General features: G+C 53.8%; 8 protein-coding genes across 8 annotated transcripts; 5 read left to right on the top strand and 3 right to left on the bottom strand.

The window, feature by feature from the left end:
• Nucleotides 1–369: 369 nt before the first annotated feature.
• On the top strand, nt 370–1,267 carry M406DRAFT_242900 (uncharacterized protein; the record flags this gene model as incomplete). The annotated part of the gene is made up of 4 exons (XM_040916191.1): nt 370–442; nt 538–608; nt 787–840; nt 953–1,267. Coding segments are annotated over 4 exons (513 nt in total), but the record flags the coding sequence as incomplete, so codon positions are not given.
• A 425-nt stretch (nt 1,268–1,692) lies between these two features.
• Nucleotides 1,693–3,179, bottom strand: M406DRAFT_269530 (alpha/beta-hydrolase; the record flags this gene model as incomplete). Its single annotated transcript, XM_040918013.1, has 5 exons — nt 1,693–1,724; nt 1,807–2,104; nt 2,240–2,435; nt 2,516–2,640; nt 2,928–3,179. 5 exons carry the CDS (start codon nt 3,177–3,179, stop codon nt 1,693–1,695), a joined length of 903 nt encoding a protein of 300 aa, XP_040771205.1.
• Nucleotides 3,180–3,705: 526 nt separating this feature from the next.
• On the bottom strand, nt 3,706–5,180 carry M406DRAFT_269221 (uncharacterized protein; the record flags this gene model as incomplete). The annotated part of the gene is made up of 4 exons (XM_040917992.1): nt 3,706–3,820; nt 3,977–4,837; nt 4,913–5,011; nt 5,071–5,180. 4 exons carry the CDS (start codon nt 5,178–5,180, stop codon nt 3,706–3,708), a joined length of 1,185 nt encoding a protein of 394 aa, XP_040771206.1.
• A 1,208-nt stretch (nt 5,181–6,388) lies between these two features.
• On the top strand, nt 6,389–8,489 carry M406DRAFT_348529 (Nucleotidyltransferase; the record flags this gene model as incomplete). Its single annotated transcript, XM_040922398.1, has 4 exons — nt 6,389–6,518; nt 6,689–7,381; nt 7,471–7,962; nt 8,044–8,489. The coding sequence occupies 4 exons, from the start codon at nt 6,389–6,391 to the stop codon at nt 8,487–8,489; spliced, it is 1,761 nt and encodes a 586-aa protein (XP_040771207.1).
• An 821-nt stretch (nt 8,490–9,310) lies between these two features.
• Nucleotides 9,311–10,990, top strand: M406DRAFT_358559 (uncharacterized protein). Its single transcript, XM_040923932.1, has 4 exons — nt 9,311–10,010; nt 10,111–10,192; nt 10,306–10,556; nt 10,684–10,990. Exons 1-4 carry the CDS (start codon nt 9,976–9,978, stop codon nt 10,766–10,768), a joined length of 453 nt encoding a protein of 150 aa, XP_040771208.1. The 5' UTR covers nt 9,311–9,975; the 3' UTR covers nt 10,769–10,990.
• A 131-nt stretch (nt 10,991–11,121) lies between these two features.
• M406DRAFT_348531 (Zn-dependent exopeptidase) lies at nt 11,122–13,355 on the bottom strand. Its single transcript, XM_040922399.1, has 2 exons — nt 13,199–13,355; nt 11,122–13,033 (listed from the first exon to the last, which is right to left on the bottom strand). Exons 1-2 carry the CDS (start codon nt 13,230–13,232, stop codon nt 11,442–11,444), a joined length of 1,626 nt encoding a protein of 541 aa, XP_040771209.1. The 5' UTR covers nt 13,233–13,355; the 3' UTR covers nt 11,122–11,441.
• Nucleotides 13,356–14,993: 1,638 nt separating this feature from the next.
• On the top strand, nt 14,994–19,672 carry M406DRAFT_343373 (uncharacterized protein; the record flags this gene model as incomplete). The annotated part of the gene is made up of 4 exons (XM_040921862.1): nt 14,994–15,258; nt 15,355–15,510; nt 15,612–19,597; nt 19,634–19,672. 4 exons carry the CDS (start codon nt 14,994–14,996, stop codon nt 19,670–19,672), a joined length of 4,446 nt encoding a protein of 1,481 aa, XP_040771210.1.
• A 272-nt stretch (nt 19,673–19,944) lies between these two features.
• On the top strand, nt 19,945–20,299 carry M406DRAFT_58374 (uncharacterized protein; the record flags this gene model as incomplete). The annotated part of the gene is made up of 1 exon (XM_040924604.1): nt 19,945–20,299. A coding segment is annotated over exon 1 (173 nt), but the record flags the coding sequence as incomplete, so codon positions are not given.
• Nucleotides 20,300–24,779: the final 4,480 nt, after the last annotated feature.

The following is a 24,779-nucleotide window of genomic DNA, read 5'->3' on the forward strand; positions in this document are numbered from 1 at the left end:
ATCAGCAAATCCACGGCCTGTATCATCTTCAGACAAGGTGGTGTTAACGTTCCGTCCGTTGTAAAAGATTCCCTGCTTGGCTGTCCCATAGCACACTGGGTGGTGGCTGCTTGGTTGGAGTACATTTATCCCAGACTCTGTTTGGAAGGGGGGGCGGCGGCAACCAGCCAAGCTTCTTTCTACTACAGGTGCACGCTACTGACCTCATCATCCCAGTCAGCGTTTATACAGCTCACACCATACCCACCCACCCACACCTTGCTTTCTTCGCCTGGGTACACTAACCTGCCCAGCAAGATATGAGAAAAAACATTCATTGCCTTTCACAAGTTCTCATGCAACTCTGTGTACTGCATTTGCGTCTCGACGATGGCATCCGATGATTCTTTGCCGACTTTGAAATTGTTACTCATAGGGCCTTCTGGGGCTGGCAAATCAGCGTGTAAGTTTGTCATTTTCACATGCCTTTCTCTTCTCTGTGATCTTGTTTCGAGTGCCTCAAAGTATTGGGATCAGGGCTAATGCTGTGTGACCCAGTATTGACGAGGTACTGTGAGGATGTCTTCGAGCCCGAGAATGCGACCGCAACCATCGGGATAGACTTTAAGGTATGTTGAGATGACGGATGTCGAGGAGATTTACACCCCTCACCTCTTCTCCATGAGCCTGGCCGAACAGGCAGGTCTTTTCTAGGCGGCCGTATGCTGCTCCTATCTGGCCGTTTTTCAGTCCTCGTCGGCCTGGCAAAAGAGTACGCTCTGTTGACAAGTTCCTTTCTTGTGCCAGATCAAGAAATTGTCCGTCCGTGGCAAGGCCTACAGAGTAACCCTCTTCGACACTGTAAGTCTCAAAAGAGTTTGATGCTATACACATGTGTGTGTATATACATATATGTATGCGTTCCCCTTCAGTCACAACACATCTCACATATCTTTCTCTCCTCCAACCACAGGCCGGCCAAGAGCGCTTCCGGACCCTCTCCACCTCGTACTACCGCGGCGCCCACGGCGTCCTCCTCGTCTACGACGTCTCGAGCCGCACGTCCTTCACCTCCATGGAGAGATGGTTCGACGAGGCCGAGCTAAACACGGGCCCCGGCGTCGCGCTGTATCTCGTCGGGGCTAAGACCGACAAGCCCAACCGGGCGGTGAGCGCGCTGGAGGGCCAGAACCTGGCGGAGGCGCACGGAGCGAAATTCTGCGAGGTTAGTGCTAAGACTGGGGAGGATGTGCGGCGGCCGTTTGTGGAGATTGTGGACGAGGTTGTTGCCGGTGGGGTGGAGGAGGGAGGGAAGAGGAGCGCTGGGGTGGTGAGGGTTGGTGGTGGTGGCGGTGATGCGGCTGCGGGGGCTTCGGGATGTTCGTGCTGAGGGTGTCTTTGTCTCTGTTTGGGAGGTTTCTTGGGTTTCTTTTTCATGACTTGAATGACTGAAGTTGATAGATAGAAATCATGCACGGCGTTGCAGGATTACGCGGCATGAAATAGGTCCTTATACCAGACTCCTTGATATGGCGCCATGCTTTTCTATGTGTACCGTAACTATGCCCGCCAGATGCATATACATGTATATATAGTAGGTTAATTAGCAGCCAGCCTGTGAAGGCTATATGACGATGCTTTCTCCACTCTATTGTTGCCCAAGTCTTGTTATGCGCCAACAACAACCCCCCTTCACTCGACATCATACACCACCTAGTCCTTGGGGCTCAGGAAGCGCACCACAGCTGCTCAAAAATCAGCGTCTCACTCGCAAAAACAACAATAAGAGAACAAAAATAAGCAAAGAGAAAGAAAGAAACAACTCACCCTGTCTAAAGGCCTCTGGATTCTCCGAGATCAACCAATGCCCGGCCTCAACATCCACCACCTCAAACAGCGGGAAGAACTCCCCCACTACCGGCAGGACCTCGTCCGGCACGTACTTGCTCTTGGTGCCCCTGACGAACAGCGCCGGCCTCTCGAAGCGTACCTTGCCTGGGTCCTTGTACGGGAAGTCACCCATGTGCGCCAGGGCCTTGCCCAGGATGTCGAGCGGCACGCGGAACTTCTTGGTTCCGTGGGAGGTGTAGAGGTTGCTGAGGAGGAACTGGCGAATAGGGAGGGACTGGTTGTGTATATTTTTCTCTGGTCAGATAAAGGGGATGCTTGCTCCCGTACGGGGGTCGCTCGAGAGGGAGAGGAGAGGAGAGAAAGAAAAAGAACCAAAAGACACGGCCATAAGCAAAAAGCAGCAACAAACCTCTTCAAACTCGGCCAGGATCTCGTCTGCCTGCCTCTGCGAGGTCACACCTGCGTCCTCGATCTTCTTGAGGCCCCGCACGTACTTGGCAAAGTCGGTCGAGAGGATGGCATCGACGGGCGCATTGTCGACGGCGACAATGTCCTTGACCATGCGTGGGGACCGGAGGGCCAGAGTCATAGCAGCCTTGGCGCCCCTGTTGTGATATTCAGCATACTTGTTTCCAAGTTTATGAGAAAGGAGGGATGGTGTAAGAGGGGTCCATCATCCACTTACATCGAGTGTCCTATGAGGGTCGGCTGGTCCAGTTTATGTTCCTCTATGAAGGCGCTCACATCCTCTGCCATGGCTGTGTAGTCGTGCCTGGCGTCGTGAGGAGAGTCGCCATGGTTGCGGAGGTCCTTGAGAGCATATCTGTGTGAGCCCAAATGTATGAAGAAAGGAAAAGGAAAATGAGAAAGAAAAGGCAAAACTATCCGGCATCAGTTTGGGTGCGGCTTACCAGGGCATAAATCGACCTTCCCAGATCCCGCGCAAGGGCTCTGCAGCAAGTAACGAAAATACACAATTTCAGCCTCTCATCTCATCACATTTCATCTCTGCAGCCCCAAACCATCACTTTTCATCATCACTCCCCTCCTCATCCATGCTCAAAGAACTTCCATGCAGTGGAAAGACACTCCCCCACCTTGTGCAAAACATACTTGCTAATACTCCGGTTATTCTTCTTGGACCCAAATAACCCATGGAGAAACAAGATAGGTGATGTCGTGTTGGGGTTTTCAGACACAGGTTTCGCGGGCTCGTGGAGGTCAAACTGCAGCGACACGGTCGAGATCGATGATGAGAAGAAGCGCTGCTGTGTCGTCGTCGGCGCAGGCGGTTGCCGGCAGAGGCCGCGCGCCAGGAGGACTGGCCGCGCGCCGATTCTTAGTATCATTCTTTCCTTATTTCGCAGGGAGTCTTGTGTGTTTGTATAGGGCTGAGAGGGATATTCGTGTTGCGTGTAAATTTTGAGGGACAAAAATCAAAATAAAACTTGTTGAGGTGAGAGTCTAGAATTTTGAATATGAGCGGGTGCACGGGCCACCCGCGATTCGGCGTCTTGGGTAAGAACGGGACGACGATCTTGCTAGTGAAGAAAAGGTAGGACGAGTTGAATCATAGGCCAGGGGGCAAGTTATGGTTTTGTTTTGAAGAGTTCAAAATAGTCATGATTGTCTTATTGGGTCTACGACCGGCCCTTAGGCATACGTATGTGACTAGGTGACATGCTCGCCCATTGCATCAATGGTGAGTTCCCTCCCCCAAGGCTTGTCTTGCTTCTTCTCTTGGGTTTAGCCATCGTTGTTTATTTATTTATTTTATTTTGTTTTATTTCTTTCAAGGCGTGCTGTTCTCCGCCTGCAAGAAAGCACGGTTATGCTTCATCCCTTTTCTTCCAGCCTCGATCGACCACACGGGGCTCAAACGTCTTCAAATTCTAAGCCTTCCTCGTCATCATCATCGTCTTCTCCTGCTGTGGGGGCTGGCTCCTCGACCTTGATCTTCTTCGCAGGTCGATCGTCTTCGTCGTCGGGACTATCGCGTTTCAGCAGCGAGTTGCTGTTTCCGTTGACCGTGGGCTCCTTCTTAATAGGCACGCTTGACTGACGGAGCGGCGACGGCGCGGGCTTGAGACCCTGGCTGGCTGGCACAGGCGTCCCTACCGGAGGAGTGGCAACGACATCCTCAAACTCGTCGTCGTCCTCCTCCTCCTCGTCATCAGAGTCCTCTTGCTTCTTCAGCGCCGCCGCCGCCGCCGCCGCCGCCATAGCTTCCTGCTCTCGCTTGAGATCTTCCATATAGCTACTCAGCTCCTGAGCCTCCTTGGCATCCAGCCCTTGCTTCTTGTCGTCGGCTTGCTTCTCTGGCTCCGCCTTGACCACCGCCTCTCCTGTGGGGGTTGCTGAGAAGGAGTCTCCGCTGACGGTGCTGTTGGCCATCCATGCGGGCAGGGCGTTCTGTTGGGCAATCTTCTCCTTGCGCAGCCGCTCTGCCTCTTTCTCCTCTTCTGTCGGGCCCTCTGACGTGGAAATCTTAATGTCGATCTTCTTGGGTCCTGTATCCGCCAGCCCCTTCACACTCGTCGGTTTGACAGGCTCCACGACCGTTGCCCTGGCGACCTGGTGCTGCTCATCTCTGTCCACTGGCAGGGCCGTCTCGATCGCATACTCAAAGTTGTTGTCGGGGACAGCGACGTTGTCGATGCGCAGCAGGAGGTCGGTAATGAATTTGAGCTGGTTGTTCAGCCTCGTGACCTTTTCATGACCCGCAGAAGTCCGATCGATCTCGTGGCTGAGGACGGCACCGCATCTCTCGCAGGCGAAGCCCAGCCTGCTCGCCATACTCAAGACTTCAAGCTGGGTATAATCGGCCTTGCACCGTGGACAGACATACTCCTTCCGCTCGCTAGCCGGTACGGTGGGGACCTGCATGTCCTTACCAAGCTTATAAACCCTCCACTTGATGGCGTCGATCGTCTGGCGGTAGTCGATGTAGTAGTAGGTACGGTTGCTCGGGCGGACGGCGCCCTCCTTCAGCTCTTGACGTACGTGTCTACAGCCCCCGTATTAGCGCGCGCTCGAGAACTCGCGTGAGATGCGTCCGTCTTGTCCATGATGCGCAACGTACATCTGCAGGAACCGCTCCTGCTGCAACTTGTAGCAGAGCTTGTGGAGGTCTTTCATCGCCGTGATGTTCAAGAGGTAGCCCAGATCATCATCACGCAACCTAACCCCCAGCACATCAGCATGTCGCATGACACTCTTGCGGGTCACGGGAGGACGCACGCTCCATGGATGACCAGGGCATCTACGATGAGCACATAGCGGACATCGTAGGGCGGTAGGCTGTAAAAGGCGCGAGCGCAAGAGCGCACAAGCTGTTTTGCGAGATCCATGGTAGGGTGTGTGTATGTGTGTGTTGATGGAGACGGTGGGCGGACGAAGGGTTTTCGGCGGTCGGGGCTCGTGTTTCGCTAATCGGCGATGGGTTTGGAGAAGGAAGAAAAGGCTTTCGTGAGACGGGTTCGAGGAGGCTATTTATTGACAAATTAGTATTGAATAGCAAGATTGATGAGTGAACATGTTCGGGCGGCGCAAGGCTCTAAAGTCGTAAGGAGGAGTGCGAGGGAGCACATACCCGTCAGAGTCACTGGCGCAAAGAACGTAGGCCCAGCGAAGAAAATATCGAACACGGTTAGGCCCTTTCAACGAAGACAGCGCAAGGAATCAGCGGGAGTAAGGAGAAGATGAAATAGTTGCTTCGAGGCAGCAGCGATGTGCTACCGAGACGAAGTCAGGGTTGTCGCAGTATCATGACGGTCGAGGAAGGAGACGCTCAGGGACGGAGCGCACGTGCTATAAAAACACTTCTCATTGTAGTGCCAAGCAGGGTGCTCCTATTGTTCTACGTTGCAGGAACAATGTATGGGCAGGAGAGACGGAGGTGGGAAGAGCTCGACTTTCCAGGCAGAGGAAATCCGGGGAGAGGGAGCGGGTGGGTTGCGAAAGTGAAGCCTCAAAGAATCCCTGAAGTGGCCCAGGAGCTTCTATTGGCCCCACAACCATGACTAAGCCCCGCAGCCTTTGATCCCTGTGTACTATTGTATCCTAGCAGCCTACAATACTACGGTAGATAGCACCTGTGCAGGTGTACCCTGTATTTGCATGTACCTTCGGACCCTGGATGGTTTCGGACTTGCATCACCAGGAATTACCATCGTAACTACTTCTTTATGTCAAAATTACACAAACTATTGTTTTAAGATTTGAGAAGCCCTCCCAAGGACTATTTACACTCTTCAGAAAACCAAGACCACCACCTTGGGTGATCCAGAATATTGCTGCTACATGCTCATTAGCCGGTTGCATCGTTTGCCTCCAACTGCGTCATGACAGCATTCAAGACCACAGCAAAGATGCATTCCTTCTCTTCCACCCACTTGTCTTGTGTTTGAGGGTCAAGTTTGACGACAATTAACATCTGGTGTTTATCGGAAACAATGAGATCTTCCACTTCCTTTAGGCCATCAGACCTTGGGTCACTCGTCAATCTCAGTCACCTGGTACCCAACAACACAGCGCACCAACGAACACAACACAAGGCATGGTTCTCAAGTTTCCGCCCGTCTATTTCCTGCCCACGCACATGAGTGCCGTTGAGCTGAGAGACTGGGAAGCCAAGATCCCGAATGTTTCCCACGATGCCAGTAGGGTGAATTACATCGTTGGCAAAAGTAACACCCCCCCCCCGGTCCCCCCCGGCCCCATCCTTCTCTTTATCTCTCGTGAACAATACATTTCTGGTTGGCTTCCACTCTATTGGAAGCATGCTTCCGTTCCATTTCAGCATTTCAGAGGGTCGAACCGCATACAATAAAGGCAAGACACTGACCCTGAAGCCCAGTCTCGCAGAAGCAGCGTGCGCAATTTGAGCTGCGTAAGCTGGGCCTTCCAGCGGAGGAATATACGCCCGTGAGAGACGACACGCGTTCGTTGCCCAAAGCAAAGAGGCGCAAGCTCCGTGATGTGAAGGAATACGCTCTCTGCAGTGACTCGGACGATGAAGAAAGTGTTGCGTATAATGAAGCCTCCTCATCCAAGATCGACACAGTCAGGGTGGTCCGATTTGCCTGGCTCGAAGAGTCCATGCGCAAGGACGAGCTCCTCGACTATAGAGGCTATTTGGTCTATGAGGCCGTCAAGGAGTCAGAGCAAGCTCGAGTACCAAGCCCTGAAGACCTGATGCAGCGGGCTATGGATATGGCCGCCGGATCGTCTCAGACCTTGACTGCCCAACGAAGCTCATATCGCATGCACAGGGCCGTCGCTCCTCACATCAAGACCCCGGCCCTTGTGCCGCACTCCACGGTTGAAGAACATGCGATAGCCGACTTGCCGCCAGTGCCCGAATTTCTGAAGACGAGTTTCTCATGTCAGCGGTCGACTCGCGTGCACCCGCCGAACGAGAGCTTCATCGAGAAGCTGAAGGAAGTCAGGGAATTGCGAGCCATTCAAGGAGATGACATTGGGGTCAGGGCATACTCCAGCGCCATCGCTTCCTTGTCTGCGTACCCGTACAAGATACAAAGTGCCATAGGTAAGTGTGGATGGTTTCTTCTTTTAGACAATCAGTGTTCTTGGTGCTGTGATAGCTCTCATAATGTTCTGTCCTCTGACCTGGAACAGAAATCGGACGCCTTCCAGGCTGTGGCGCTAAATTCGCCCGGCTCTTCGAGGAGTTCGAGGACATAGGCCAATTGAGGGAGCTGCAGGCGGCCGTGGCTGACCCAAAGATGTCCGTCATACGGACCTTTTACAATATCTGGGGCGTCTCGGCTGTCACGGCCGAGGAATTTTACCGAAAAGGCTGGCGAGACCTTGACGATGTGGTTGAATTTGGCTGGGACTTGATCCACCGATCACAGCAGATTGGGGTCAAGTACTACAACGAGTTCCTGCAAAAGATCCCCCGGGCCGAAACGGAAGCCATCGCCAATACAGTCCTGGAGCACGCGAACGGGATTCGTGAGGGTTTTCAAGTGACCGTCGTTGGAGGATACCGCAGGGGCAGGATGATGAGTGGGGATGTGGACCTGATGCTGAGCCATAGGGATGAAGACGCCACTTACAAGTGTATCAAGAAGCTTGTGACCAGCCTCATCGATGCAAAGCACATCAGTACGTCCCAGGCCTGACGAGGGCAAGATTTCTCCCTAATTCTCTGATCTGAACTCGATTTCGCTGACAGTTTTGCTCTAGCTCACACCCTGTCAGTGAGTGAGCACAACTCGGAGCGCGGCCAGCGCCCGACAAGTTTTAAGGGAGCAGCGGCCGGGGGCACAGGGTTTGACACGCTCGACAAGGCCCTCGTCGTCTGGCAGGAACCCCAAGTCCAGAGCGCGTCCAAGAACACCAATCCCCACCGACGGGTGGACATACTGGTCAGCCCATGGAAGACGGTCGGCTGTGCTGTGCTAGGCTGGAGTTCCGAAACCACGTTCCAGCGGGACCTGCGCCGGTACTGCAAGATGAGGGGACTCAAGTTTGATAGTAGTGGGATCAGGTCGCGTCAGCCTCCGTTCGATTGGGTTGATCTAGAGGACGGCGGGAGAGGTCCGCCCACGACGATGGAGGAGGCAGAGAGGAGGGTCTTTGAGGGTCTGGAGCTAGAATGGCGACCACCTGACGAGAGATGCACTGGATAGTACGATTGTTGGGATAATAAAAGCACGCGAGTCTGTTGCTTTGGGGAAAGAACCCTAGGCTTTGAGAACATGCGTGTGTCTCTGCAATTAATCTATGGATATTCTAGCACCATGGACCATGAATTTTACTTTTCATATTTATTTCTAACCCGAGAAACAAAGAAAGAAAAACAAAGGAACGAAAGAACTCGGCAAAGACAAGATCATCAAAGGTTCCCGCTAATCACATGTCATCCCACAATCTGGAGCAATGCTTTAGGTCCTTGGTTAACTTCACAACACCCAGATGGCGATTTACAGTTCCCAAAGATTAAGCCCCCAAGTCCAACCAAGCAGTGACATGGTGGTAGAATTGCGTCTTCACGGATCAAGTGACGCGAGAACATGGTGCACATGAACCTGGACGGCCCGAACCTCGTTGATAACAGTTATAAAAGGGCAGTAAGCTTTCTCACTGCTTCCCATTCCACTCAGCTGACTGCCCCCGATTGTTCCTCTTTTCCTTTCTTTCTTCTCTTCTCCCTTCCTTCCACCTATCTGTCCTCTTTCACCAAAGCGAGGGCAGAGACAACACCTGGCTTTAGGACCCGCTCGGATCTGGAGCAACTCGAAACCCGGGCCCTCGAAAAGCCGTCGGCCAACGGGCCCATTCCGTCGTCCGGGGTATGGCTCTACGAACACTATATCCGAGCGTGTGCCACCGCTAGCTACTGTTTCCAGTGGCTCGCGTCAGACAAAGTTGCAGTGTGGTGAGCCAGCCGAGAGCCCCTTGGAGCCCTGGAGGGTTTTTTTCTCTCTTTTTCTTTACAAGCAAGGTCCGCCACAAGAGTAGGCCGCCCATTGCGCTACGGGGTCACCTTGACCAGCCTCATTTGCCTCTCAAGGCCTCGGAGACTTACTGCAAGGAAGACCAGGGGGGTGGTTCCGCTGGTGCTGTGTCTTTTTTCCCGCCCTGCTGGGTTTTCTTTGTCATCGCAGGCAGTCCATGCGAGTCGAGGGTGCATTCGGATGAAAAGGTGGCCCGAAACCAAAACACACTCCTTTTTTTCTCACTCACTCTCTCTCTCATTTCAGCTTCGTGCCGGTTCTTCCTTGCTAGGCTTGTTATAGTGAATTGGGTTATTCGTGGAAAGGAGGGAAAAGAGGATACCCTTGACAGGCTGGGCCCCTACAATTGGAACCTTCTAGTGCGATAATGGAGAGTGCAATGGCAATGGCAGCTCTCAGACGCGCTGTAGGTCGCGGATAGAATTTAGGGTGGGGAGGGGGGGCGAGGTTCCGACACTTGGGTATTAAAACCACCTCGGTCGCCAAACGACGTCGTGGCATATTGGAAACAAGGTCACCCTCACTCACTCAGTCAAGCTCGATTTTGTCTTTTTCTTGACCTGATATTTTCTACCTTCAATTCCATTGTCCATAAAACAAGCCAATTGAAGATTTTCAGTCCTTCTCCCCTTCCAAACAAAACGGCTCAACAACAAAAATGGCCGTCACTCTTGAGATCCCTAATGAATATGGGTGAGACTTCTTCTTCCCTCTCAATGAGGCTCGCGTTGGTGGAGTCAACAAGAAGATAGAGATATAGAGAATGGGAAATGCTGACCATAAAAACACACAGCTACGTGCTCCTCACCGTCGTCTCCACGGCCTTTGTGAACTTGTGGCACGGCATGCAGACCTCCGCCGCCAGGAAGACGAGCGTATGTCTCTGCTTCTTCTTCTTCTTATCCTCCTCCCTCTCCTCATGAACTCCCATCATCTACGCAGTTCCAAGAAAAAGTCAACCTCAACTCACATATAACCATCATTCCAGGGAATCGGCTACCCCAACGCCTACGCCACCCCCGAGCAGGCAGAGAAGAACCCTGAGGCCTACCGTCTCAACTGCGCCCAGCGCGCCCACGCCAACTTCACTGAGAACCTCGTCCCCTTCCTGCCAACCCTGCTGATCGCCGGCCTGCGGTACCCCGTCCCCGCCGCCGCCGCTGGTGCCGGCTGGCTGGTGAGCAGGATTGTGTATACCAAGGGATACACGAGCAATGCCGGACCCAAGGGCAGAATGGCGTAAGTCTCTCTCTCTCTCTCCGCCCCCGCCCCCCAAACACACACTCTTTACCTCTTTCTTTCTTTTGTGCTTTTACTCTGCCTGCTTCTTGAATTACAGCAGTGTTGCTGACGGTGAAATGTCAAGGGGCTCGTTGGCTGGATACCTGTGCTACCTGCCTCTGATTGGCATGGCTGGCTACACGGCTTTCCAGATCTCTCAGGGCAACTGAGGGGATTATTGACAAGTGCTTGCCAGTAAGAGTAGAGAAAGAGTGAGAGGGAGGGGAAATGAGAAACAACATAGAGAGAGAGACACACACAGAGAGGAAGTCTGGTGCTAGAGGCTGTGCGTCTCAGCTCAGAAACTTTGTGTAACGGTACATAAGACATTTCATATATTTATATGTAAGAAAAGGGCGTAGAACAATAGAACAAGCCCACCTGTCCTAGAGAGATGATTGCTACACGAAACTCCGTGACTTGAGTCCATACGAGTGTCGTATTGGCCCAAATGGCAGTAGGTGAGAAAGGTAGAGTGGGAAACGAGAAAAATGTAGGCTTATGTTGATGCTCATATTGATTTGCCGCTGAAACTTTTTCTATATGATAACATACCATAAATTAAGGCATGATTCATCGCTCTGTGCTCATTCTGGTAAGTAAAGAGGACCTTGTCTCTGAGGTCCATGATTTCCAACTACGCATGCGTGCCACTTCATGAAATGTAACAGCAGAATTCCCGCACAAACGCCGGTGTCAAAACCAGAAAGAAAGAGAGACTAACATCTATACCCACCGTGGAATCATTAATTCAACTCAAGTCTCCGTCACCAATTTGTGACACGGGAGATCCCGTGTTTCTCCCTTTTTTAATTTTCTTCCAAACCTCCTCTCAGGCTCATTTTACCTCTTCCTCCGCTTCTTCAGCTCCATGACCTCTTCGTACTCCTCCGGCACGGCAAATAGCTCGTCGTTGGACTCGACGCCCTCGTCGGCGCGCAGGTTTTCGATGCCGTCGTTGCCGAGCAAGAAGTCGCCCAGATACTTAAGAGCCTGGAGGATCTCCTCGCCGGTGGGGATGATGTGCTCGCTGGGCAGGAGGAAGCCGTAGCTGCCCGTGTCGCGGAGCTTGATCTGGTAGCTGTAGTGGGCGCCCATCTCGTGGTAGAACCAGTCGATGGCGGACCCGCCGCTGGGCTCGATGCGCAGGCCATCGGCCGAAGAAGACAACGAGTCGGGCACGGCACCCTGGCAGGCCGGCTTGACAGCGTAGGTCTCGCCCGAGAACAGGCGGATAGACTTGGCCAGGCCCATGGCGAGTTCCTGTAGCTTCTCCAGGTTGGGCGGGTCCTCGGCGCAGCTGTAGGCGTAGGGGAACAGGATCTGCTGCGAGTACGAGTGCAGGTCGACCAGGCCGACAAAGTCGGCGTTGTTGTTCTCGGCCTCGGTCCGGGCCCAGTCGCGGAGGGCAGCGACCTCGACTGACTCCCAAGGCTCGTCGCCGCCGTAGCTCTCGGAGCAGGGGTCGTTGGTGTGGCCCGCCCTGGAGCTGCTGTCCCACTCGTAGCCGAAGGCGTGGTCGAGGTCCAGGCCCCGGCAGAACATCATGCTCGTGTGCTGCCTGGACTTGCGCCACAGCCGGTCCGCCGTCCACGTGTACTCGATGCCGTCCGGGTTGAGCTCGGGGATGAAGACGACGTCGTGCGACTGCAGGAACTTGGTGATCAGCATGTCCTTGCCGTAGGACGTGATAAACGACCAGGCCAGGTAATTGACCGTCGTGGTGGAGATCCACTCGCGCGCGTGCGAGCCGCCCATCACGACGAGGGTCTTGCGGGGCTTGGTGCGGTCCCTCGATGCGGCGTTGCTACCGCTGACGACCAGGGCGGGGATGTCGCGCCCCTCGTAGCTCTGCCCGATGGTAGTGTACCGGACAAAAGACGGGAACATGGCTTCGACCAGACGCATCCATCGCATCACCACCTTGTGTGGCTGGTAGTTTTGGAAGAAATAAATATTCTCGTCGCCGTCGCTTGGCAGAGAGCTGGTCAGGTCCAGGCTGAACTTACGCTCAGCCTTGGACGGGTCTTGAGGCGCCGGCGGGGATGGGTACGAGTCGTAGACAGCGGACGGGAGGTCCTCGACAAGAACCCAGTAGGCGGGGGCCAGGGACTCGGGGAGAAGGGTGAGCAGAGACGCGACCTTGTTCTTCTGTATCCTCAGGTCGACCATGTCATCCCAGGACCATATGTCGAGGAACAGTCGCTCTGTAGCCTCGGCGAGTGCCCGCTCCTCCTCCACCGTCGAGGTATTGAACCGCACGATGATCTCATCTTTGAACATGCGATGCAAGTTGGCCGGCCTCGGACCTGATGTGTCCTTGGCGGAGTGGCCCCCGAAAACGATCTTGACGGCGCTATCTCGAAGCCATGTTAGGTATGGGAAGACGGAGGATCCGGACCGGGAGGGATGCGGGTGGTTGTGGTGGCCGTGGCCTGCGCTTGCAGAGACGAGGATCTGGACCGGAGATGCGACGGCGATGAGAACTGCGAGTAAGAGAGGGCCATCATTTAGCAATCAGATCGGTACTACAACCACGAGCAGGAGGAGGCTGCATGGCAGGGGTGCTACTGTCTCGACTCAGGTATCAGGCAACTTACGGAGGGGAAAGAGGGTTGACGATGGCAGATGCATCTTTATCGGGGATGATTCATTCAGATGGAGACATCCGTTCACCTCTGAATTGGTCGGCGTGCCGACAGCAATAGTGGTCTTAACGCTGTATGTGCTGCGTCACTTGGTGGTGATGTGGCCGTGTCGTAAGCAAGAATGAAGTTGGGGATTGTTTAGGTTTCCCGACGTTGGTCCAGTGGCGGTGCTCATTGGCGGCGGTTAGCATAGAAACTACAGCACTAAGTAAGTATGCAGTGCCATGGCATCCAATCCTGCCATTGGAGGCCCTGAATTCAAGGGTCCCCCCCCGCCCCATGCAGCGTTTGGAGCAGCATCAGCCACATTGTCGTGGCCTTCTCAACTCTTTCTTTTACACAATTTTCAACGACTAAGTTCCGCGCAATTGAATTCGTCTCTTTCAGTGTTCTGTTCTGCTCGGGCCCTTTTGTTTTTCCTTCAAAGAAGCCACGTCAGGGCTGGCGGAGGAAAGACCCAATTATCAAGGTTTTCCAGGGCTGCTGAAGGTGAGGAGCATGCTATAATGAAGAAGACATGAATACATAGTCAAAGTACTTACATAGCAGCACATTGACTGTACACACAAGAATACAACAACAGCACATAAAGCATAGAGCGTTTGCTCGTGTCAAGCCGCCTCGTGGGAGCAAGGCGTAATTTAATCAGGTACGAAACCTTGAAATGTCACCCTCATCAAATCTACTTGACTCCTATACAGACCAAAATCAAAGTACAGTCCTTGGCATGTTAATATTATGGTACATCTGTAAAAGGGAGGCTGATATGAGGACCCGACCTGTAGTGGACACACTGGCGACCGTTCAATGGCTAGTGGTGAGGACTCAAATTTACTGGTAATGCGCAGTGCACCGTGCAGAGGCAGGGATCAACATACCCGCCCACTTTTGCTATTACGGGACCCCCTTTGCCGTTCCAAGAGTGACAGTTGCGATTCCAGGTCTTCTCCTTCTGGTATCATAGTACCATAGTAAAGGGATCCCAGGGCCAAGGACCAAGACCAGGCCCAGCTTCAGAGCTAGACTTTGCTTTCCCAATTCCTTCCCTAGCCTGGTCAAGGGTTCCTGTCAACATCGCTGAAGTTGCAGCAGTTGTGGCATCACAACAGCGCTATACTTTGGCCCTCATCCAATTCTCAACTGCTCACACCAATATCCACCCAAGCCAAGCCAGGCACAGCTTCAACTCAGCCCTGCTGCCCTGTAGTTGGCCCTTTTTTTCTTCCCTTCCCTTTTCTTTTCCTTGTCCCTTCACAATCTAATCAATCCATTCAAGCCTGTTATTTTTGTCGTCCACTGCTATTGCTCCTGCTGCTGTCACTGTAATCCTCGTAAGCTGCCTCTTCTCCAGGACGTGATCATTTCGACAAACCAAAAGGAAACACACACCCCCCCCCCTTTTTTTTTCTTTTTCTTTCTCTCTCTTGCCTCTCTACTCCTCCCTCCCTCCCTCCGACCAGGCCCTTGTCTCGACCCACGGTTGGTTGTGACCTTCAGTCTCGCTCACCCTGTCCTTTCCTCACCTTGACTCCGCGACCAAGAATTCTGTCGTGTTGTTTCCTACCGTGCCTACCTTAACTACCGCGTGGCGGCGAAGACAACAACGACCACGACGACTGGGCGGCCTCTTCAAAAGATTCTGGACATGGCTGCTGGAGGGATAGAATGATTGCTTGTTGTCTGTGTCTGTCATCAACTCCCAGACCAAGAAGGAACGAGGGGATGGTGATACTCGTCGCCGTCCACCATGCCGTTCCTTCGCAACAAGCGTGGCAACTTGGCCAGCCAGTCTGAGTTGCGCAGGTCAACAGTCCTTCCAGACGAGTTCAGTCTGGGCCCCGGAGATCCGGTCCTGCGGACAGTGACCTCCAACATCGACCTGCCCACGCTCCGCCTCTCTCCCTCCCATCTCGATGCTGACGTGGGTGCTGCTGCTGATGCAGCCGCCGCCGCCGCCCTGAACGGCTCGACTCCTTCGATACCTGCTCCTCCCGTCACACCTCCACATGACAGTCCGTCCTCCTCGTCCTCCGCCGCCGCCGACAACCACAACCATCGCCACCAACACAACAACAACAGCAACACCTTACAACCTCGCGATATCATAGACCGTCCCGACTCGCCCCCAATCCAGGACGAGAACACAAAACACAAGCGCTTCTCCATGTTGAGGTTTCGCAATGCCTCGGATTCTCAGCTGTCAGCCCGGGCCAAAAAGCAGGCTCATGCTCACGCTGACGAATCCGCGCCCCCGTTACCACGGGGTATGTGGCCATCCTGAACCCCCCGATCCCTCCCTCCCAGACGAGTCCTCGAGCGTATTGCCTCCTCCCCCCCAAAAGTTATGCTAATATGGAATGGACAGCACCGCCCGAGATCATCACCACGGCTCCGACCGTCGACTTCCACACCGTGCCCAGAAAACAATCGAGAATGTTTGCGCGCCTGACGAGACGCTCTGGCGAGGAGCTGCGCACAGAACAGGCGCCTGCTGCGCAGGTCCTCTCCAAGAAGGACAGGAGGAAGTCGTATGTACCAGGGGCATACTCCACCGGCAAGAAGTCCATCAGCATCGAGGAGCCGGACGTGCAGAGGCCCAAGTCGTCCAACGCACATCCTGGCCATATCCGCAGCGACGAGCCACCCCCTCCATTACCACTGCCCGGCAGCAGACTGTCCGAGTCGTCCAGGTCCGAGGAGAGCTCTGCGGGTCGCGCCTACACCAATACGCCAACGAGCACCTCCAACTCGTCGAGTACGAATAATTTCTTCCGTCTGCGGCGAAAGCCGAAACAGCCTGAACCGCTGTTCCCTTTCGCCCACCTGCAGAGACAGCGCAGCCACGACCAGAGCGCATCGTCGAATCCATCCCTAACACCCTCCACGCCCGCCCGCCAGAGCACTTCCTCTACGGCCTCGGCCTTTTCTACTCAACATACTCCAGTCCCCCGCACCTCAACCGCCGGAGATGGCGTGACGACACCGCCAGCCGTCTCCCCCGGCAGGGGAGTATACCAGAAGCAAAATGCTTCGCCTGCAACGGCGCTGTTCAGACCGCTCTCTCGGAACAGTGGCACCTCATCACCGACGAGGCCGCATCTGAATCTCAGGGGTAGATCGTCCACAATGAGTTCACTGGGCCGAGAATCACTCGATGACCGACTCGGGCCGCCGCAGTCACGAGCTTCCACCTCGACAACGGGTCGCAAGAGCTTTGGTGACTTGTTGGGGATCAGCAGGCTACGGGGCCCCGAATCTGCACGCCAGGGAAACGGCACGCCAGCAACGCCAGGGTCGAACACTTCCAAGGACAACTCGCTCAACATACAGCGAGAGTCAGTCGTGCTGCCCGAGAAGCGAGAGGACGAGAACCCAGGGAGGTATCTGGAGCGGCTCGAGGATATTGCCAGCCGCAGCATGATTGCTGCGGCGATCGCCAAATCTGCGGACGCGTTCCATCTCGCCGTCCTCCGCAGTTTTATGCGCAGGTTTGGGTTCTTCGGTGACCCCATGGACATGGCCATCCGGAAGCTGCTCATGTCGGCGGAGCTGCCCAAGGAGACGCAGCATATTGACCGTTTCCTGCAGGCGTTTGCAAATCGATACCACGAGTGCAATCCTGGCATCTACGCAAACCCGGAGCAGGCCTACTTCATAGCATTCTCCCTGCTCATCTTGCATACTGATGTCTTCAACAAGAACAACAAGCACAAGATGCAGAAGCACGACTACATCAAGAACACCAAGGGGGAGGGCATTGCAGACGAGGTCCTCGAGGTCTTCTATGACAACATCACCTACACACCATTTATACACGTCGAGGACGAGCTCGACATCACCGGGGATCGGGCCTCCAGCCACAAGTCTTCCAAGAAGAAATCTGTCCTCCCGATCCCTACTGCCCCGGAGGCCGCGCTGAAAAAGGCGGCCAAGGAGCCGATTGACCCGTACACCATCATCCTCGACAACAGGCTCGATATTTTGCGACCAAACTTCAAGGATGTGATGCACTTGGACGATCATTTCAACTACGTGGGGACCGCTCCGAGCCTCAATCTCAAAGAGCTGCAGAAGACCTTTTTTAGGACAGGGATCCTCCAGATCGTCTCGGCAAGATCACGTCCTGATGCCTTCATGTCGGAGAAGACGGCGACGAATCCCGCCGAGGCCCAGCCGGGCGTTGTCGATATCAAGGTCACCAAGGTCGGCCTGCTGTGGCGCAAGGATGCGAAGAAGAAGAAGACCAGGTCGCCCTGGCAGGAATGGGGCGCGATCCTCACCGGTGCCCAGCTCTACTTCTTCCGCAATACGGCCTGGGTCAAGCACCTCATGCACCAGTACGAATCACACATCAAACAAGGCCACGATGGAATTCCGATCATATTCAAGCCGCCGCTGGAAAGCTTCAAGCCCGACGCCCTGATGTCTACCGACGGAGCAGTCGCTCTGCTGGACTCAACGTATAGAAAACACAAACACGCTTTTGTCTACGTGCGGCACGGCGGCCTGGAAGAGGTTCTACTTGCCGATGATGAAGATGAAATGAACGACTGGCTGGCGAAGCTCAACTACGCGGCTGCCTTCAGGACGAACGGTGTCCGCATGCGCGGTGTGATGAACGGAACCTATGACGGACAAGGCCGCAGAGCACTGAAAAAGGATACGGAAGCAGTGCAGACACCCTCTGGGGAGGTGATGATAGCCCGCGCCAAGGTTGACCAGCAGATGGCCAACGATATCCTGTTTGCGCGTCGCGAGATGATGCTGCACAAGGTGGCCGAGGCCAACGAGAAGCTCCAGGAGGAAGAGAAGAAGCTCGACGGCCAGCTGAGGAATGCTCGCCACCTCCAGCTCCTGGCGCCCATTCAGCCCAAGACACGGGATTCGATGCTCATGGCTGCCGCCCGCATGGCGGCACAGCTGAAGTGGACCCGGGTCGAGATCTGGAGGCTCAAGTGCCACCGCGACATCATGCTGTTGGATCTTGAGGAAGAGCGACAGATGTTGGGGCTCCCAGCCGGTCCCATCTCCGAAGCTGTCAGTCCGACCAAGCCAGCGTTGGGCCGTGAGGTGTCGAAAACGTCCAAGGCCAGCAGTGGCACCGTCATGCCAAGCCCTCTTGTGCCTGTCGCGGCCAACTCGCAGCGCGGTCAGGCGGCCGAGGCCGCAGAAGCTTCCTCAGACGATGAGTCGGTTGACAACGAGACGTTCCAGACACCACCGACAAGCGCCGGGCAACCGCCTCTTCACAAGCACCAGAATTCTTGGGAGCTTCCGTCCCACAATCACGAGTCGACTAGGAAGGCTTCTGTGTCCAGTGCTAAGTCATCCCGGCAATCCATTCCCGTCACGCCACCGCGAACTGCCGCCACTTCGAGCTCCGCACCGGAGCATGCTGCCACCGATGATGCTCACCCTGAAGAGGATGCCAACGAACGGGATCTCCTGGAGAAGACGGGTCTGCTCGGCAAAGAGATCACCCTGAGCCCTGAGAATGTTGACAAGACGAGGACGCAGGACTCTGAACAGACGCCAGAGTACGGCCCGCACAGCAACTCGCTCGACAAGGACAAGAGTGATAAGAACAAGATTCGGCGTAGCTTGCAGCGCACTCTTAGAGAGGGTGCTGGCCATCTGTCACATGCTCGCAGCCGTAAAGGAAAGGAGCCTGCCGCCAGCAGTGTCACGGATGAAACCGAGGCAGAGACGCTCACGCGGGCTGCCGGACCTTTTGTCGTGCACGGCAAGAAGGCGTCGGTCATCACGTTCGGCTCCGAGCTCCAGAGCCTGTCGCCAGACGAGCGTCTCCGCGCACGGAAGTCGTCGCAGATGGAGGACACGATCATTAATGGCGACGTTCCCGAGGAGACCACGGCATCATGCGGCAGTGGAAGCGGTAACGGTGACTTCCGGGTGTTCCTGCTCTCGGGCCCCAAAAGCGCTCCCGCTGAACACCGCTCCTCTGCAGCCAGCGCGAGCACGGCGACGGCCAGGAGCTTCAGGGAGCTGCACAGGAAGTACTCCTCGGCAGCAGCGAGGCACTCAACTTCTGCTGGCAATCTCGCCCTCAGCCTTGTCGTGCCTGGCGACGAGGACAGTGACGCGGCTGTCAGCTTCTCCGACGGCAGACGCAGTCCATTGCCAGTAGAGGAGGTTGAGGAAGAGGAAGAAGAAATACCAGAGGACCCTCGTCCTGAGGCCGAGAAGTTGGACGGCGAAGAGAAAGGAGACGATCAAGCCGAGGAGCCAATCGAAAGTGCAACGATAAAGCCCGCGCGTGAGACGCTCTTCTTCACTCCCGAGCCGCCTGCATCGCCAAAGGCTGAGCCGTCCGGCGCCGAGGAGAGCAGAGTGGAGGATGTCGAGGCGCTTGAGGACACAGGCAAGGAAGGGGTGCCAAGCCCGACCGTGCCCGTGTCTGCTTGAGAGCGTCGCTTGCCATCTCTCATCCCTACTGCCTTTCAACCTTTACATATATAATCGTTTCTGACGACCCTGTCTGGTCATCACGAAGAGTCCTGACGACATGAATTCATCTCATTACTTCGCATCCCAAAAATTTACGATTTGTTTAATAATGATGGTCGGTGTCAGCCATCGACGCGACACCATCGGTGCACCGCATCCTAAGAAAAAAGCGTTGACTTGGATCCTGCCCACGACTTCTACTTCTCTTTTTTTTTTTTTTTTTATTCTTTGCTTTTACTGTTTTCTGTTTGTGACTCTGGGAACGAAAGCGTATGGATGGCTTATACCACCAACCTGCCCTGCGTAACTTTGTATTTATGTATATAGATAGGAACGGGATCGGCAACCCACGGCGAATGGGACATCAAGCAAGGTCACAGGGCAAGAGACGAGGCACGCGTGAAAAGGGAAAGGAAGAGAGAGAGAGAGAGAGAGAGAGAGAGAGAGAGAGAGAGAGACAGACACAGAGAGAGAAAGGAATCCCGACTGATACCTATCTACCTACCTTATTACCTGGCCATGCCATCAGTCTAGCGCAGCGCACACACGTGTACGTACGTTACATACCATAACATACTTCTCAGATCAACTGGCGAGGGGGCCTGTGGTATCGGGCCAACCGACATGAACAATGTTGATTTCTCTGGTTAACCATGGTCGACTTATTGCTTATATCTCTAGTAGACTGCTGTGTCCTTCTGTGGCTGTAATCTCACTGATGTCAAGGCCACCACTGTTTGGCCAACACTCCCACACCCTGCCCCCCGGCCAGGGAACAAAAATCATCTGAACGCGTCCAAGGCCTATACGATTTGAGCGTCAACAAATTCATCACCTCAGTATGCCTCAGCTGTCTCAACGAATCTACTTTGCTTCTTTTGCAGATACATCACTTATCTGCCCAATAAACTAATGTTGTTGCCCCCCCCCCCCTTTTTAAATATATACATGTATCTATATATGCCTTACTCATGACATGTTCCCATCATCTGAATCAGTCAGATTCAATAGGTCTATGGACCATTGCCCAAATCATCCCCCCCCCCCAGGTCCTCACCCAGCTTCTCCAACAGAGGAGCACCTCGGTTTGGGGGTTTGGGGCTTTGGGAAGGAGGGGACATTATTAGAGAGTCAAAGCTTTGAGTACTTACTTAGCTATGGGATTCAACTGACCTCTCTGTGGGCCTGGAGTGATCATCAGACATGATAGATGATTAGGTGGTAGGAAAATAGTGTTCCATGTAGGGGGTTTGGGGGAGGATGGGTGTCTCTGGTGGCACACATGCATTGGGGGGATGTGAGGTTATTGTTTGTGACCCTGTTTGCTTTCATGGGAGGCAAAGGAGGAGTGTAACAGATAACTGTAGGGCAAGTAACACGAGGAGAAGGGGGAGGAGAAGAGAAGGATGTCTGCGTGGTATTAGGATGCATCACAAGATTTGCACAGTCCTTTGATTTTTCATGATCTCTATCCAGCAATCATCTCTGGTGAATCGAAGGTATAAGACTGCCAATTATCTTTGTGTGTTAAGTGGGAGAGAGGGGGGATGGGGAGAGGGCCAGGGCGAGGGCAGTGGCAGATGCCCCAGCATTAATTGTGCAGCTCTCTTTTTTTTTCTCGACTTTCTCCCATCCTATCTCAGAAAGCTACCACTGTGGATTTGTTTACTGCTGTTGCTGCGCTCCCACCATCTGGTAGACAGACATCTCCAACGCGAGCCCAGGTTTTCGCACCAAACCTGTTTGCCTTTCCTTCCAAGCAGCCAACCTTTGGTCTCCCATCTATTACTCTGCCGTCGAGAACTGACATTACACTGGTTTTGCAAGGCTTCTTTAACACCCATTAGAAGAAGCCCCTCTCCTCCAAAGCAGTGACTGTGACTATCCACCTTGTCAGACAATCGTGTCGTCTGTCTTTTTCGTTTGCACCACCACCACCACCATAACAACAACAACTGGTGCCACCATCACTGGAGACTCAACCAATTCTTCTTCAAGTCAATCCTCATTGTCAGCCAAGCCTTCCCCCTCCCCCACTTCTCTTTATTCTTGTCTTGATGGGTTTTGATACTGACCAAGTGTTGTGGTTACCAAGTCCAAACTATCCAGCCCTCCTCTCGACGCGTTGTGGAACACCACAGCTCTTTCTACACCTGAAAACAACCCTCAGGTGTTTCGTCGCCTTCTCCTCAGTCTGTGGACACCTTTACAGCTGCAAAATCGACGATCTGAAGAACACATCAGAGCTGACACCATGGACGACGACGATAACAACAAAAAGGGCAATGCCTATATCATCAACCTGATTGATGGAGATGATGACATCTCTGATACCCCCAAAGTGAAATTAATCACTGCCACCTCCATGCCTGATGATCCCGCCAAAGTCTATCTGGTGGCCAAGTCTACCTCCTCCAGCGCCAGCTCTGACACCATCACGATCATTCTTGAGCTAGATAATACTCCTAGGTCCACAGCTTCGTCTGCCTCAGCCTCCTCCCACAAGAGCGACGAGAAGACAACTTCCAAGACCACAAGCTTATCTCCCATGAAGCATCCATTTCTCAGCACTGTCACTACTGCCATCAGTTTCAGTCCACCTGCTACAGGCGTTTCTACCAGTGGCCTTCCACCCTTTGGTGACCCAAGCCCTGGCAATGGCGACAGGCCAAGCTTCAGCAGCAGCAACGCTGTCACAAGTACTTCACCTGGAACTGCCAAGTCCTCCATGATGATGACAACGACCACTTCAGCCATCATAACTCCCTTCCAGTCAGGCACCCAAGATGCCACATCGTCTACCCCTCAGCCGAGCTCCCAGAACGCCCTGTCTACCTCCTCGACAACCATAGACAGCCTCCTTCCTCCTCCTATCGCCACCACAGCACCAAACATAAAGGACGATCTCTCCACACGTGACGTGGCGGGCATCATCACTGCAGCTTTAGTCTCAGGTATCCTTCTGATTCTACTGCTTGTTTATTTCATCAGGAGGGCCATGCGCAAGAAGTACGGCGGCGGCGGCAGCAACAGCAGCTACAACAATAACGACGACCCTTACCACCTTTCCCCTTCCCCGCCACCCTCGCCCTATCCTGGACGCGGGCCCGCCTCCTACCCACGCCGCAGCTGGGCCTCGACCAACCGCCTCAGCGTCCTCTCCAAGCGCCTCGTCTCCCGCTCCCGGCAGGATGCCACTGCCTCTCGCAACCACAACTACAACCACAACAACAGCGACGAAGACGACCAGAGTGGCGGCGCTGGTGCGTGCAGTGCCGCCGTCGCCGCCTGTCCCTATGAGGGCCGGTGCTCCGTCCATGATGGCGCCGGCCCTGCGTACCCGCGCACGTTTGGTCTGTGGGCCAGCCGTCGCGGTCGCGCCGTGGACAGCGACAATGCCATCGAGATGCAGGCTGGGGTGGGGCGCAGCCAGGTCCCTGTGATGAGCTTGCGTGGTCAGCAGGAGGAGAATGAGGAGGAGGAGGGTGGTGTAGTTGGCGGGGCGGTTGGGCTGGAGGGTAGCGCCTCGATCCCCGTCACAGTGTCGGCTACCATGGAGCCGCGGGCCTCGCAGCGTCGTCAGCACCGTCGCCAGCATCGCCAGCATCGCCAACATCGTCAGCACCGCCAGCACCAGCAGCAGGAGCAGTATCAGCAGCATCAATACCAGCACCAACATCAACAGTATCAGCACCATCAGGAGCAGCACTACCAGGATCAGGGCTACAATGCAGGTGCTAGGTATGATTCTCGCTGGCCAGTGGACTGGACAGCACTGCAGCACGACTTCCAATCCAACAGGCAGTGATCTGGTCATGATTGAAAGACTAGATTCTTTCTTGGGGGGCAGGGTTTTCTATCAAAGGAGCTGTGAGAGCTTTTTTGCTTGTTGTAATAAACATTGCATTATTGGTCCAGTTCTGATTTCATAATGTACAGTTTGATTGGTTCACCACAAGAATCAATCGTTGCAAGCCCTCTTTGTCCTGTTATGATCATCAACCACATTGGTAATGTTTGGCTCCAAGGGAATGCCATATGCCTTCAACCATCAAGATGAAACCCTCTCTTCTGACACCTTTCAATGGGCTCCTTGCGTTGATATCATTTGCTCCTTCATGTTCCATCTGAATGCTGGTCAGCCCTTCAAGACTTGGAATGCCGTGCGTTCTCACCTTCCCCTCAAACATTCTGTTCCAGACTAGGACAGAGCTGCCTTCCCAATTTGCGAAAATCAAAACCTTCATGTAGACCTTTGTTGAGCGGGGGGACTTTGAGAAATTATGACACCCCCCTCTCCAAAGTTTTCCCTTCACCAGCTCCGAAATCTTGCAGGAACGCCACCAATCCCCAGCATTCAATGTTGTCCAAGCATAAGAAGACAGAACCCTTTTCAAAAACAAATTTCCAGAACAAAAGCAACAACAGAAGGAAAAAAGAGAAACAAGAAACAAAAAATTCCCTCCAATTGTGTACAAGCTTCCCCCCCAACTCCATGATCAAATGGAATGATGATCAACAACTGAGAGATGCTTCTTCATTCAAGTCTGGGTTGCAATCAAGATGGAAATCTGTATAATGCCCGGGAGATGCACATCTTCTTTCTTGAGACATGGATGCTAAACAGAATAATTATCTGAACTATATACTCTCCCTTGAATCATCGAGGGTAATTGATCAATGCATGTATTGTGATCAAAGGTTCAAACGACCAGTGACAATGCGCAGTTGAAACCTCGAGAACTTGATCCCAAACCATCATAGGACAAAATGTTACATATGATTATACATGAGTGGCCCTAACATCTCTGAAAGAGTCAATTGCGAAACTGCCTCAAAATGTTTCTTCACACAAAAACATCTCTGGCCATCTTGATACGAATCATTTCCAGACTCTGGACTTTTGGCTGACCAGAATAATTACTTAGCCGTAAGGAAATCATGCTGCAGAACACAATTTCTCTATCTCCCCCCCCCTTTTTTTTCTTCTTCGGAATTACTTCTACATGCCTACGTGGTACGATCTCTATTTTTCTTGCCTTACCCTTCCAACCTATCGTAGAGT

Source organism: Cryphonectria parasitica (assembly GCF_011745365.1).
Source record: "Cryphonectria parasitica EP155 unplaced genomic scaffold M406scaffold_10, whole genome shotgun sequence".
Classification (NCBI taxonomy): Eukaryota; Fungi; Ascomycota; class Sordariomycetes; order Diaporthales; family Cryphonectriaceae; genus Cryphonectria; species Cryphonectria parasitica.